Raw genomic sequence first — 13,994 nt, 5'->3', positions numbered from 1 at the left:
ACCAGGCAAGACCTCCAGGCAGCTTCTCCTAAAGAGTCAGGTTTTTTGCGCTACATTATAGTATATAACTTTCCTATTCCTCTCTCCCTATAACTAGCGCCGCTATTCTCTGTTCCCTCTGTCCACCCCGTTGGTACCTGTTTTTTGAGAACATGCCCCGTCCTTCCAGAGCAGCACGCCCGCCCGCGCGGCTGGCGGATGCGGCGTTCACGGGCTGGGGGCCCGCTGTGTCTGGCTCAGCCACCCCGCCGGGTCCTGGGGCCCGGGGGGGGGGCGCGGCGGGGACCGGCGGCGTCTAGCGCACGTGGGCGCAGCGATCCGGCGGAGGCGCATGGCGATGACGCGGCCGGGCGTCCGGCCGCGTCACACGCTAGGGGAAGCCGCGGCCGAGGCGCCGCGGCTTCTCCTGCAGCGGGGGGGTCGGGCAGGGGTAGCGCCCGTGGTGCTAGTAGTCGCGGGCGCGGGGTGAGCACCCGCCGCCCGCGTGAAACACATAGGCAGCAAATGGCGGCCAGATCAGGCGCCCGCCAGGCGGGGCCTGATTCGGGCCTAACCGCGCCTGCGGCGGGGAGAGGGAGGCACACTAGTTCCCCGAGCAGTAGCAGGGGCTTTCAGCGGGCGGTGACCAGGTCAGGCGCCCGCCAGGCGGGGCCTGGGTCAGGCCTGGTTGCACCTGTGGCCCCAGTTGGTTCCCAGCCTCACCCTGCTGGTAGTAGTAGGCAAGCATTAGGGACAAGGGGCAGGGGGCGCATTTCAAGCGCTGCCAGGGGGATCAGTAGACGCGCGCAGCCTGAAGCACAAAGGGTACCCACGGCGGTGGGGGCTCCCACTGCTACCCCCACTAGGCCAGGGAGAATGACGGCCTTGTCATTGCGCCTGGCTAGGAGGCGATTATTACAGGCGGCTAGGAGGGTCCCTCAGCGGGCCACAGGGGGTGTACTTGCAGGGACTCCCAGCAGTGAGGCCCCATCTGTAGCTCAGACTGGCCTGGGCCCCCAAACTCCTCTGGAGGGGGAGGATGCGCGTCAGTTCCTGGCGCTACTGTCATCTTTCTTGGGGCAGTCTCAAAATGTGGCGTCTTCCCCTGTGGCATCCCCACCCCCTCTGCCCGTGTTGCCCACCACGTCGGCCCAAGCATCGATGGGAGCAGGTGTCACTCAAGATCCAGAAGCTTCCACATCCACGGCTGCAGCTGTCCGGCCAGCCTCCACGGATGCTCCTGCCCATGGTGGACCTTTGGAGTTGAGCCTCGTGCCTCGGGACGGCACTTCAGGTGGGTCAAAAAAGAGGAGCAAACGGCGCAGGCGTAGGGACTCCCGCACCTCCTCCTCATCCTCGGGGCGTTCGGGCTCAGAGACGTCCGGGGAAGAGGGAGGACGTAAATCACGGAGACGTCGGCGTCGTCATGGGCGACGTCGACGCCATTCCAGCTCCAGCGGTAGCTCAGGGTCCCCCTTATACCCTAGAGGTCAGGTGGTGCAGTGCGAGAACACCGCTGTGCTTAGGGGTCTGAGACGCAGTGTGCAGGAGCGAATTAGAGACGGGAAATACGTGAATTTCTTTAAAATGACAGCACAGGATGAAAAGGATTATCGCGCAGCAACGCGAAAAGGGGGGATTGGGGAGGAGGCCTTTTGCACCTACCACCGGTGGCAAGCGGGCCTCTTCATGTTTGCCGCCTGTTACCTAGAAACTAGGCCCCAGGAACACATGAATATGGTGCGTTACATGCACATGATTCATGCTATGTTCCTTACTGATGGGGACTCGACATGGCGATCCTATGACGAGAATTTCAGAAGGAAACAGTCAGGGCTAGCAATCATGAACCTAGGCTGCAAGGATGTGGAGATTTGGATGGGCCCAAAGCCCGCAGCTCCACCGACCGTGGCCCCCACCCCTCCTCCAAAGAAAGCCACGACGCCCTTTCGCGCAGGAGGGGGGGCCGGGGGACCTTCCGCGGGTCGCTGCTACGGATATAACGGGGCGGGCTGTTCCCTGGGGGCGCGATGCAAGTACAAGCACTGCTGCACCAAGTGTTGGGGCCCCCACACGGCTAAGGAATGCAAAAAGGGAAAGCAGGGAGGCCCACCAGCTGCGCAAGCGGCAGGTGGACACCCTCACTAAGGCCCCTTCCCCAGTTAGGCTCGACCGCATGGCCAGTTGGCTGGCGGCATACCCCCAAGAGGAGGAGGCTTCCTTCTTGCGGGCGGGATTTGACGTGGGTTTCCGCCTTCCCATTGTTGGGGAGGTGTCGACCTCGTCACCCAGAAATTTAAAATCTGCCATACAGATGCCCGGGGTGGTCTTGGATAAGGTTGCTAAGGAGGTTTCACTGGGTAGGATGATAGGTCCTTTCCAGTTCCCCCCAGTGGCCAATTTAGTTTTATCACCAGTGGGAGTGGTTCCCAAGAAGGCCCCTGGCAAGTATCGGCTCATTCAACACCTGTCCCATCCTGTGGGCGGTTCGGTGAATGACGCCATCCCCGAAGAATTGTGCCGGGTTCGGTACCAGTCTTTCGAGCAGGCTTTAACAATGGTTCGGGGTTTTGGCCCTGGTGCGCTGCTGGCAAAGATCGACATCGAGTCGGCCTTTCGCCTCCTTCCCCTGCACCCGGAGTCGTTTCGGTTCATGGGCTTTCGCCTCCCCACAGGCTTTTATGTGGACAGGTGCTTGCCCATGGGCTGCTCGATCTCCTGTGCTTTCTTCGAACGTTTCAGTAGCTTTCTGCACTGGTGCGTCGTTACGGGATCAGGGGAGTCCGGGGTGGCCCACTACCTGGATGATTTCCTGTGTGTGGGCCCCGCGGAATCATCGCGCTGCGGAACTTTGCTATCATACATGCAGGGCCTGTTCCAGTATCTAGGGGTACCGGTGGCAGCTGACAAGACGGAGGGGCCGGTTTCCTGCCTTTCCTTCTTGGGCATCGAGATCGACACCATTGCCGGATGCTGCAGGCTGCCCCTGGACAAACTGGCCCGTCTGAGGGCGGCAATATCCCTCGCGCTCTCCACAGGTAAGCTGCAGCTGCGCCAAATGCAGTCTTTGTTGGGTCTGCTACATTTTGCGTGCAGGGTGATCCCCATGGGACGGGTTTTCTGTAGAAAACTTGAGAGATCCGTCTCTGGGGTCAGGCATCCCTTACACTTCATACGGCTCTCAGCCGAGCTGAAGAGGGACCTGCGAGTGTGGCTCTCCTTCTTAGAGCAGTTTAATGGGGTCCTCATATGGCCTTCCCCCCCCCTGCGACAATCACCAACTGCAGTTGTTTACTGATGCCGCGGGAGGGGTGGGTTTTGGAGCATTCCTGGACGGGTCATGGTGCGCCGCACCATGGCCTCCGGAGTGGGTCACCGAGGGCCTCACTAAAAACCTGTTGCTCCTCGAGCTGCTCCCCATAGTGGTAGCTTTGGAGATATGGGGCGATAGGCTGCGCAATGCTAGCATTGTTTTCTGGTGCGATAACTTGGGAGTGGTGCACGCTATCAACCGCCAGGGTTCCTCCTCCCTTCCAGTGGTTCGCCTCTTAGCGCGGCTGGTTTTAAGATGTTTGCTGCTAAATGTGCACTTCGTGGCAAGACATATTCCCGGGGTGGATAACTCCGTGGCGGACGCCTTGTCCAGGGCTGACTGGGCCAAGTTCCGGGCCCTGGCACCTCATGCTGCTCCCGTTGGTGAATGTTGTCCCTCTTATGTTTGGCAGATGATCAGGCCGGAATGGAGGGACTAGCCATGCGGGCTATTGCGCCCACGACGCTGCAATGCTATCGGGCAGGCTGGCAGGAGTGGGAACAGTTTCAGCTGTCTGCCCCTCAAGCAGGTAAGACACCTAATGCGGCCATGGTGGCCTTTGTATGGAGTTTATACTCCTTAGGTCGTTCTGTCGCCTCCGTGCGCAGGATACTGGCAGGGGTGTCTTTCTTTTCTGCCTTGCAGGGTAGGGCGGACCCGTCCCGGTCGTTTTTGGTGTCTAGAGCATTACGTGGCTGGCGGAGGGCCTCGCCAGCGCTCCCAGACCGGAGGCGCCCGATTGATATGGCATTGCTACCAGCTCTGCTGGACGCCCTAGGGGACATTTGTTGGCCTGCCTACGAGGTCCTTTTGTTCCGAACGGCGTTTGCAATGGCGTACCACGGGGCCTTCAGGGTTGGAGAACTGGTGGCTCCGTCGAAACGGGCTCCTTCACCTTTGTCCGTGGATGATTTAGTGGTCCAGGAGGATTCGGTGCTTTGTCACCTGCGACGATCCAAGACAGACCAGGCTGGTAGGGGGAGATGGCTGTCCCTGCTCCCATGTACGGTGGAGGGGGCGTGCCCTGTGGCGTTGGCCACGGCCTTGACGCAGGCACGCCCGGATCTGCCTGGTGCTTGGTTGATGCATGAGGACGGGTCGCCTCTCACCAAATACCAATTTGGGCATGTCTTGGGACGGGCGCTGGAGGCCATAGGCCTTGATCCGAAGGAATTTGGGTCGCATTCCTTCCGGATCGGGGCTGCTACCTCGGCGGCTGCGGAGGGCCGCTCCGACGCAGAGATTCAATCTCTGGGTCGATGGCGCTCGGCAGCATTCCGAAGGTACATTCGGCCGTCTCTATCTATCACTGATCACCATGGTCGACTGGACGCATAAGCGCTCGCCAACTTCCAGTGGGGGCCTTGAGGTGTGTTTTCGCATTCGCCCAGGGGCACAATTTGGCTATAATTACAATCTGGCATGGCGTACTTGGTAGTTTACTCCGGGCGGTGTGTTTTGTGCCTCAAGAGCTGGTCGGCCACGGTTTTTCCTCCTCCCTATCTTCATAACCTGTTCAGCGTGTGAGTGCAATGATGAGTTTTTCCTCCAACTAACTAACCTCTTGTATGCATATTTCAGATCGACGGGACGTTAAGTCCGTGTGGATGTTGGGCCATTCGTTTGTGTATTGGGCCTCGCAGGCAAAAATCGCCTCTGATGTATGCATGTTTCCGCAAGCTGGGGAGGTTAGGTGGTTAGGAGTGAGGGGCATGAGGTGGTGTTCACTGCAGGCCCAAATGATCAGTGCCGTTAAGCAGTTTGGGGTCCCGGAGGTCATTATATTCCACCTTGGCGGGAATGACCTTGGACGGGGATCCGTCCTGGAGCTGCGCTCCATGATTGTCCGGGACCTTCACATCATCGCCCAGGTGTTGCCTTCATGTATGTTGGTGTGGTCCTCCATGATATCCAGGATTGTATGGAGGACAGCGAGATCATGCACCAGCATAGAGCGTTCACGCAAGAAGGTGAACTCTATGGTGGCAAGATACCTGTTAGCTAATGGGGGGGGTGTCATTTGGCACAACGCCATCAGCTTCCAGCGCCCTGAGCTATACAGGAGCGACGGAGTGCATTTGAGCCCAGAGGGTATGGCTCTGTTTTTAGGCAACATTTTTGCCTGGTTAGCGACACGGTGCTGAGCGTTTACTTGTGGTGGCGGTGGCTGCGGCCTAGGGCCTGGCTGTGGCGGTAAAGAACGGTCATGCTTTAAGAACTCTGTGTGTGTGTAGGTAGTGGGGTACACTCTCCCTCGACAACGATTGTCATGGGCCACGCTTCTGCCCGGGGGATGGCCGTCACCACCAGGCCTGGTGGTTGACCAGGGAGAGTTGTCATCCAGCGTTGTATGTATGACTTAGTGATCTTTAACCCCCTCCTTCCTATAATGACCGTTCTTTGGCGCCGCCACCATTCATAGTCTTAGTTTAATTTGTCAAATAAATTTGACATTCTGTTTTTGAAACGCCAGCACTTGTGTCGTGTCTTTATTTTAGGATAAGTGTTAGATAAGGTTAGATAAGTTATATATTTAAGTGTATCAACAGCAGGTGGGACCAAAGGGATACCCGATGGTGAGTTTATGTTGATTAGATGCAGAGAAGGGTCCAGGTGACTCCCTGAAGTTGAGCTGCCATCTTCTGCTGCTGCCTCCACAACATCCAGAAAGGATTCTCTGCAGCCAGGAGCATAGAGGGAGTCTCCCTAGCTGTGGCTGATACCCTCCGGCGGTCCGGAGTCTGAGTGGAGAGATGTGTGAGGGGGCAGCCGCAGCCAGCTCTTTCCCCTCCTCTGGCAACTCTTGCTCCTCCCGGAGGTAACAGTAATCTAACTCTGCTTGTAACGGCCAGTGTGATGATGACATGCTGCTTACCTGCAGCTGCATCTAAAAACTGGTAGAATCGGTACAGGGGGTTTTAACAGGTACAGGCCCATTCCCATGGGCTAGCTCCATTCACGCCGCCGTCCACTTGGACCTTCACCCACAATCCACAACGAACGGCCTTGCATTCACCAAAGCCGTTCATTGCTGGGGTCTGTGCATGCGCAAACACGCACTTGCGCATGCGCAGACACCCCTCCCCCCAAAAAAACATCGGAACATGGTTAAATTCACCCCATTCCAAACAAACCAGAATCAGGTCTTGGTACATAATGGAAAATACCGCTACTTTGCGAGCCAACCATAATGACCTAATATACACAACAATGAGATTTTACTTGTAAACCTGAACTCTAAAACTAACACGTAAATCTAGCTGTAAACATAATTGCAGCCTAAATCTAACCCTAATCTAACTGTGAATGCTGACATGCTTTATGTTGTATGTCAACATTCTGCACATGTTGCCATTCTGAATGTCTAAATTCAGAACATGTTGACAATATCACCTTTATATCCTACTGATGACCAGAGTACTGCATACCCAACAGAACACATTATAAGAAGGAAGACATTTGTGGTAATAAGATCAATATAACACAGGGTTGCCGACCCTCCCGGAATTTGCGGGAGTCTCTCGAAAATCGAGTCCCCCCTGCCGGCCCCCGGAAGGGTGGGCAACCCTCCCGGAATCAGGGGGACCCCCACTGAACCCCCCCCCGATCGTGGCATTTAAATGGCGCAATCCGCGGGTCTCAGTGGAGGGGGCGGAGCTAAAACGGCACAATCGTGTCATTTTAGCCCCGCCCCCTCCACGGAGATCAGTTATTTAGGCTATTTGCAGTAATGGGGCGGGGCTTAATGACGTCACCGTTAAGTCCCGCCCCTCAAACTGGTAATGAAAGTGTCCTCTCCGGGCTTTTCCCGGAGAGGATTTTTTGCAAGTCGGCAACCCTGATATAACATGATTACAACAAAATATAAATTATACACAAATATGAAAAAAAAAAAAAGACCAGGGAGCGCCCGCGGGTTGCGAACCCAGAGGATTTCAGAAACAATATTCTGGAGTCTGAAGAAGTAACCGCTGAGCTATAGGCTGGCCCAAGGTGTGTCAGACCTGTGAGCAAATATATCTCCCACAGCTGCCACATCACGGGGAGGAGAAATACTGACAGGCTGTATATCCTGCACAGCCTGCACTGTGTCACTGCCATAGCACATGCATCTCCCCACTGTGCTCCAATCACTCCAGTCAGGGGTGGAAGTCCTAGAAACAATGGAGTCATTTGCCACCGGTCTTTTAGACCTGAAGAGGCGTCTGCACCATTGTCCCTGTTCCTTATCCTCCCTGTTGTAATAGAACAACTCAGTGCTCTGCTTGTGGCTGTGACCCTGGCTTATAAAATGTCAGGGAGACAGTGTGTGCAGGGCAGCGTGCAGGGAGGGGGTGGAGCAGCTGTCACTGTGTGGATGGGAGAGTCCTGAGTGAGGGCCTTATTCTAGTTCACTCTGTCTGACAAAATCCTTCTTAGATGGACAAAACCATGTGCACTGGAGGGGGGGGGGGGCAGATGTAAAATGTGTAGAGAGAATTAGATTTGGGTGAGTTACTGTTACTGTTTCTGTGCAGGGTAAATACTGGCTGCTTTATTTCTACACTGCAATATAGATCTTACTTTGAAGTAAAACCCCACCCAAATCTAATTCTCTCTGCACAAGTAACATCTGCCCCACCTGCAGTGCACATGGTTTTGTCCATCTGAGAAGGAATTTGTCAGAAAGAGAGAACCAAAATAACCTCCATTATGCCTCCACTAGTGCCGCTTAAATACAAAATGCCCCCTGAAGTGCTTCTTACCTACATCACTGCTTACCTACATATCTGCTTGTATTGTTGCCTCCCTGGCTTCTGATTCTGATATATGAGTACTTGTTTATTCGATTTCTTGGGGGCAACTCCAACACCAACGAATTACCCCATGTGTCAGGGGTCAACACATTGATTATTGTTGGTATCATGAAATGTTTGTAGAGATGAGCGGGTTCGGATCCTAGAGATCCGAACACCCATGAACTTACCTGATCCGAGGCCGGATCCGAGGAGTTCGCCGGTTCCCGCCATCTTTTCGAGTCCAAATCGAGGCTAAAACGCCATCATCCCAGGTCAGATTCTCGCGAGACCTGGGGATATATAGTTCACGGTGGTCGGCGCCATTTTCAAACAGGCTGGTGATTTCAGACAGCACAGATGTGTCCGTGGTGTCTGCTGAGCGGAGTGAGGGGGAAACATGCTGGGGGGCTGACATGTTTGTGTACATTTTGTCCTGTGTGGGATACCACCCCTTTCTGTCATCCATACATGATTTAAATACCCTTGCTGGATTAAACTCTTAAGAATAATTTATATTTCAATTTCTGGTATGGCGAATGCTTTTTCCTATGCATTTTAGGATAACTGCTCTTTTATAAATACAGTATATATATATATATATATATATATATATATATATATATACATGTATAGAGCGAGAGAGAGAGAGAGAGATGTACACATTTACATACACACCTTTCCACCACCTCTCAGTCACCCCTGCAACTCTCTGTCCCCCTGTCACCACTGCTCCTCTCCGTCCCTGTCACCCTTATACATCTCCATCCTCCTCTCCCCCTTGTACCTCTCCTTACCACAGACACCTCTGCAACTCTCCTACAACGACACCTCTGCAATTCTTCGACAAAAAAAAAACTACATAAAAATAAAAAGTATTGGTCAAACCTTTTATGACCATGGTCACAAGCAGGTAGACGGGCGACCAGCAGGCAGCATGCCGGCTGGCGGCAAGTGGGGGGGGGGCAGATGAGGAAGATAACGCAGGTTTCTCCTCCTGCCCTCTTTCCTGTACTAGCTGCTGTGGCTGGGTACGTCCTTGCCTGTTTCCCCGCAGCCTGAGTGACAGTGGCAGGGGTGTGGGTCAAACAGTGCATCAGATCGCTAACAGTGATTCGATCTGTGAGTGGGGCCTTTTCAAAGAGCAGGGGCCCAGGGGTACTGACCCCCTGAGCCCCCCTTAATCCAGGTCTAACAGTGACTGGAGATCACTTATGAACAGTGCAGAGATGTTGTTGCTCAGAAGCCCCTTAGAGGACCCTCTGCTGGCTGCTCTGCCAGATCTGAGTAACAGCATACCCTCCAACATTTGAGGGGAAGAATTCATTACACAATTGGAAAGAGGGCGTGGCCAAGCCTCCTTTTCTATACTTTCAATGGTAAAGTTAAGGAGTGTGTAAGTATCAGGTATATCTATTTGCTGGAGAGTCACGCAGATAGCTTCAGGGGAGCAGAATCTCACTGAATGTTGATAAGATGCAGAGAAGGGTCCAGGTGACTCCCTGAAATTGAGCTGCCATCTTCTGCTGCTGCCTCTGTGGTGCCCCAGCCTTCTGCTGTCCACACAACCCTCCTTCCAGGGCGCAAGGGGTTAACACTCCCCTGGGACTTGGCGCGCTTGGAAGTGATTGGCTGGAAGGGGGACAGGAAGGAGAACTCACGTGAAGGGGAGTGCGGAGCGAGGTGAAGGCAGACGGGGGAGAGGAGAGAGCAGCAGCGTGACCCCCGCTGACCTCCAGGCGGGAGACGGTGTCGGAGGATTTGTGACAGCCCTAGTGAGAGGGCACCGGAGCCGCAGCACGCAGCGGTGTGACCCCCGCCGACCCCTGTGAGGAGACGGGCTGGTGAAGCCGACGTGCAGCAGCCGCAAAGAAGGAGCCGCGCCGGGTGACAGACTTCCCCCGCGCGTGGCAGCACAGAGCGGGAGGATGTCGGGAGCCGCGTCATAGAGAGCCACCGGTGTCATCGGGATCCCCCCAGCAAGCGTGTGGACCCGGCGGTGGACGGAGGAGCCAGAGAGCGCCCAGCTGTCTTCAGGCCAGGATCGGGGAAGACATTGAGTGTGGCAACGCTGCGGCTGCAGTGCCCACACTAGTGCACCCCTGCCGGAAGGAAGAGAGAGAGTCGTCAGGAGCTGCCCCTCGGGACGGGCTGGAGCCTGCAACTGTATCCAGCCCACAGGTACTCACCCCCAGCCCGGCCCCGCTAGCAGCCTCCTAAAGTGCCCGCTGCACCTGCCCTGTCGGCCCCCACCTACAGCCACCCATTACCTAGCTACCCACCAGTAGTCTTCTGTGGCCCGCTTGAGGGTATCAGGACAGACCTAAGCCACACAGTTGGAGGAGACCCCTATAGCAGGTCCCCAACTGGTCACGAGCCCTCCGGAATCTGGGAGTGCCCCAAGAGGGACAGCCATATTGAATTCCCCCGCACTGCAAGATAAAACCCATAGGGGCTTGCTGCCCATGGAATAGAGTACGCTGTCTAAAGGACCTGTCCGACCAGGAAGCCCTGGTTTGTTAGGTAAACAGTGCCACCTGGTGACTAATCCAGGGACATCATCTCCGTATCAGAAAGAGATAATCCTTCCAGGGGTTCTGTTCAACCGACCTTTGGTCAATGACCCCTTCCGCCTAAAGGATACCCAAATTATTGTTATATCAGAGCGCTTGTGGAATCGACCTTGTCTCAAACCCCTGTGCACAGGTTGTCCGGGACTAAAGATATCTCTAAGGGTGACGTCACCTCAGGTTAACTGTCAGTAGGCCAGTATTGGTGCACCAGCTGGTCAGGTCATTGCCTATTGTTATGGTTATTATAGTGGTGTTTATCATATGTGCTGACTTACGTGTTCATGTTGAACGTAGCCTTCAGTGTTAACGGTACCGTGTCGACTCTTTGACCCAGTAGTAACGGTCAAGCGGGGGTGTTTGACCCCGAACCCCGTCGCGATACCTTGAACACGTGGAGTCTGTAGGCCCTTAGTGGGCACCTGTGTAGTGTGATTAGGTTGTCACACTTTATTGTCCTATTCGGTAAATACTAATAGTGCCAGTTCATGTTCATAACCATTGTACTTGTTAATGTGCCTTTAAGTCCCAAGTGCTGCTGTGCTGTGAGGGTCAGTGGGCACAGGACGTCTTGGGGCCTTATTTTGGTTCATTCTTTCTGACAAAATCCTTCTTAGATGGACAAAACCATGTGCACTGCAGGTGGGGCAGATGTAACATGTGCAGAGAGAATTAGATTTGGGTGGGGTTTTACTTCAAAGTGAGATCTATATTGCAGTGTAAAAATAAAGCAGTCAGTATTTTCCCTGCACAGAAACAAAATTACTCACCCAAATCTAATTCTCTCTGCACATGTTACATCTGCCCCCCCCTGCAGTGCACATGGTTTTGTCCATCTAAGAAGGATTTTGTCAGAAAGAATGAACCAAAATAAGGCCCTTGATCTTATAATAAACCTAAGTTGTACCGCAGAACGTTGTTCCCCTTTCCTTGAAGTGCCCCTCTCCCGTCCACGGAAAATCGGAAGAACCTGAAGTGTCCTGAAGACACAAGGTAAGGGGAGAATCCTCCCTTCGCACCCCTGGTCACCACACCTCCACAACATCCAGAAAGGATTCTCTGCAGCCAGGAGCTTAGAGGGAGTCTCCCTAGCTGTGGCTGATACCCTCCGGCGGTCCGGAGTCTGAGTGGAGAGATGTGTGAGGGGGCAGCCGCAGCCAGCTCTTTCCCCTCCTCTGGCAACTCTTGCTCCTCCCGGAGGTGACAGTAATCTAACTCTGCTTGTAACAGCCAGTGTGATGATGACATGCTGCTTACCTGCAGCTGCATCTAAAAACTGGTAGAATCGGTACAGGGGGTTTTAACAGGTACAGGCCTTTAAAAAACAGTACTGTACCGGTTAAATCGGTACTGTTGGAGGGTATGTAACAGCAGCATGATGCACCCCAGTTAGAACAACAGGTGTCTGCGGCGCTCGGGGCTAGGGTAGTGTGTACTGGGCAGTGTATCTTCTGCAGCCACTGTACTGGAGGAATGCCAACCTCTCCAAAATACCACAAATCTACCAAAATAGTACAGGGCGCTGAAGTGACACACTAAACATTTAAAATCAAATACAATTTATTGGGTAAATATCTCATATTAAATATTATGTAAATTTACACAACTATAATCACATTAAAATACACACAGAAAAACAAAAAATTCAAAAAATTAAAGAAATAAACAAGCAAAAATAAGGTGAAAAAAAAATAAATCAAATTATGGGGGATTAAATAATTAGGTAGGTATATAAATAAGTATGGAATTTTAGCTGGTTGATTTTGAGCCAAACACGTTTCTTATGAGTGAGGGGTCAGCCTTAAATGAGGCATGAGGCACTGTCCAACTTATAGTGCATTTACCCGTGTCCGGGTTTTTTTGTACAGATGTCTAAAGTGCTGGAGCTTATTGTCAGGTGTAATTTTCCAAATGCCAGTTGTTATAGCTGATTGCTTTGGACCAGTCACTACTTAACACACAAGCGCATCCAGCGATATAGTACAATAGTTTTGTCCAGAAGTGTATGATAAATAGCGGTATATTACCCATCCCAGGCAAGCGGCTATTCAGCCTGAGTGGCGCCACTGCGGGGAAGCTGGAGAAGCACAGTTTTTCTTTTGAAGGGCTGCGCCGCTCAGGGCTGGTATCGCGGCTTCAGTTGAAGGTGCTCTTGGCGCCGGTGCTTCTCTCCGGCCTTGGTGTATGGATCGTGGCCTCAGTCTCTCCCGGCGGCAGTTTGCCGTAGCTCGCTAGACTCTCGTGGAGCAGCCACACCTGGGGACTCTGCCACAGTTCCAAGTGTGCTGCTAATGGATGAACCCACGGGTCAGGCGGTTGAATGGAGGTACCGGGCGGCCAGCTTCTAGCAAGGATTCCTGTGGAAAACGCGTTTCTCTGCTCACAGGGCAGCTTTCTCAATTCCAGAGCGGGAGTCTGCTGTTCTGGTAGGCTTTAAATACCTGCCTTCCTCATTATATCAGGTGTTTTGGGTTTCAATTAGCTCGTCGTGTTTTCCCTTTTGTCAGGGCAGATTCAGTAGTCAATTTGTAATCCCTTTGTTTTACCATTACAACCACGGTGAGAGTTTCAAATGAAAAGACGGGAAAATGGGGTAGCCAGCTATAAGTTATAGTAATTCAGATGGTATAAAGTTTTTTAATATTATTTTTTATATAGGTATATAAGGATATATGTAAACCATAAATAAATGGGAAAAATGAAAAAGAAATATATATATATGTGAAAAAATAAATAAAATAAAAAATATAATATGAAAAATAAAAAATAAAAATAAAGATAAAAATACAAATATAGATATAAATAAAATAAAAAAGTCATGAAAAAATTAGAATAATACTAAATACATGAGAATAAAAATACAAACAAAAAACCCTTCAGCTAAATTCTATATGTACTTAAGATGCTATATTTAATAAACATAAACAGTGAGAGCTTAATAAATCGCATGCCTCAGAGCTATATCTTAGCACCTCCAGTGCACCATTTTGTCTCGTTGTTCTATCTATTTTTTTTTTACTTGAGTTTTTATTTATAATTTCACAACATTTACCATACATCAATTTCAAAAATTACAATAAGTATATATATATATAAAATACCACATACATAATTACACACACCACAAAACATAACATACAAGTTCCTGCCTTTCCTCCCACCCCATCCAGGTCCATGACTGCTTACCCTTTCTCTACCCTCTCTCGCTGTTTCCTTAACCTCTACTACTTCCAACCAGTTTTATCTCACAATTAGCCCAACGGTATATCCCTGAAGACATCGCTAGGAACCAGGCTCACGGTACGCTACAGCTCTTTTTTTTTTTTTTTCCTTTCTTTTTATATCGGGTCTCAATTA

At 52.1% G+C, this 13,994-nt stretch overlaps 1 protein-coding gene across 1 annotated transcript; it reads left to right on the top strand.

Moving 5' to 3' along the window:
• Window positions 1–804: 804 nt before the first annotated feature.
• Window positions 805–5,272, top strand: LOC146035571 (uncharacterized). The gene is made up of 2 exons (XM_083159104.1): window positions 805–1,273; window positions 3,705–5,272. Exons 1-2 carry the CDS (start codon window positions 856–858, stop codon window positions 4,628–4,630), a joined length of 1,344 nt encoding a protein of 447 aa, XP_083015230.1. The 5' UTR covers window positions 805–855; the 3' UTR covers window positions 4,631–5,272.
• The last annotated feature ends 8,722 nt before the right edge of the window (window positions 5,273–13,994 follow it).

This window comes from Crinia signifera, chromosome 9, assembly GCF_055691185.1.
Source record: "Crinia signifera chromosome 9, ASM5569118v1, whole genome shotgun sequence".
Taxonomy (NCBI): domain Eukaryota; kingdom Metazoa; phylum Chordata; class Amphibia; order Anura; family Myobatrachidae; genus Crinia; species Crinia signifera.
This window is presented reverse-complemented; position numbering and strand designations above follow the sequence as displayed.

Excerpts from the sequence above, each read along its gene's own strand:
- LOC146035571 (XM_083159104.1), top strand. The coding sequence starts at position 856 with ATGACGGCCTTGTCATTGCGCCTGGCTAGGAGGCGATTATTACAGGCG. Across the intron at positions 1,274-3,704 it reads GCCTCGGGACGGCACTTCAG|ATGATCAGGCCGGAATGGAG; the intron begins GTGGGTCAAAAA and ends TATGTTTGGCAG.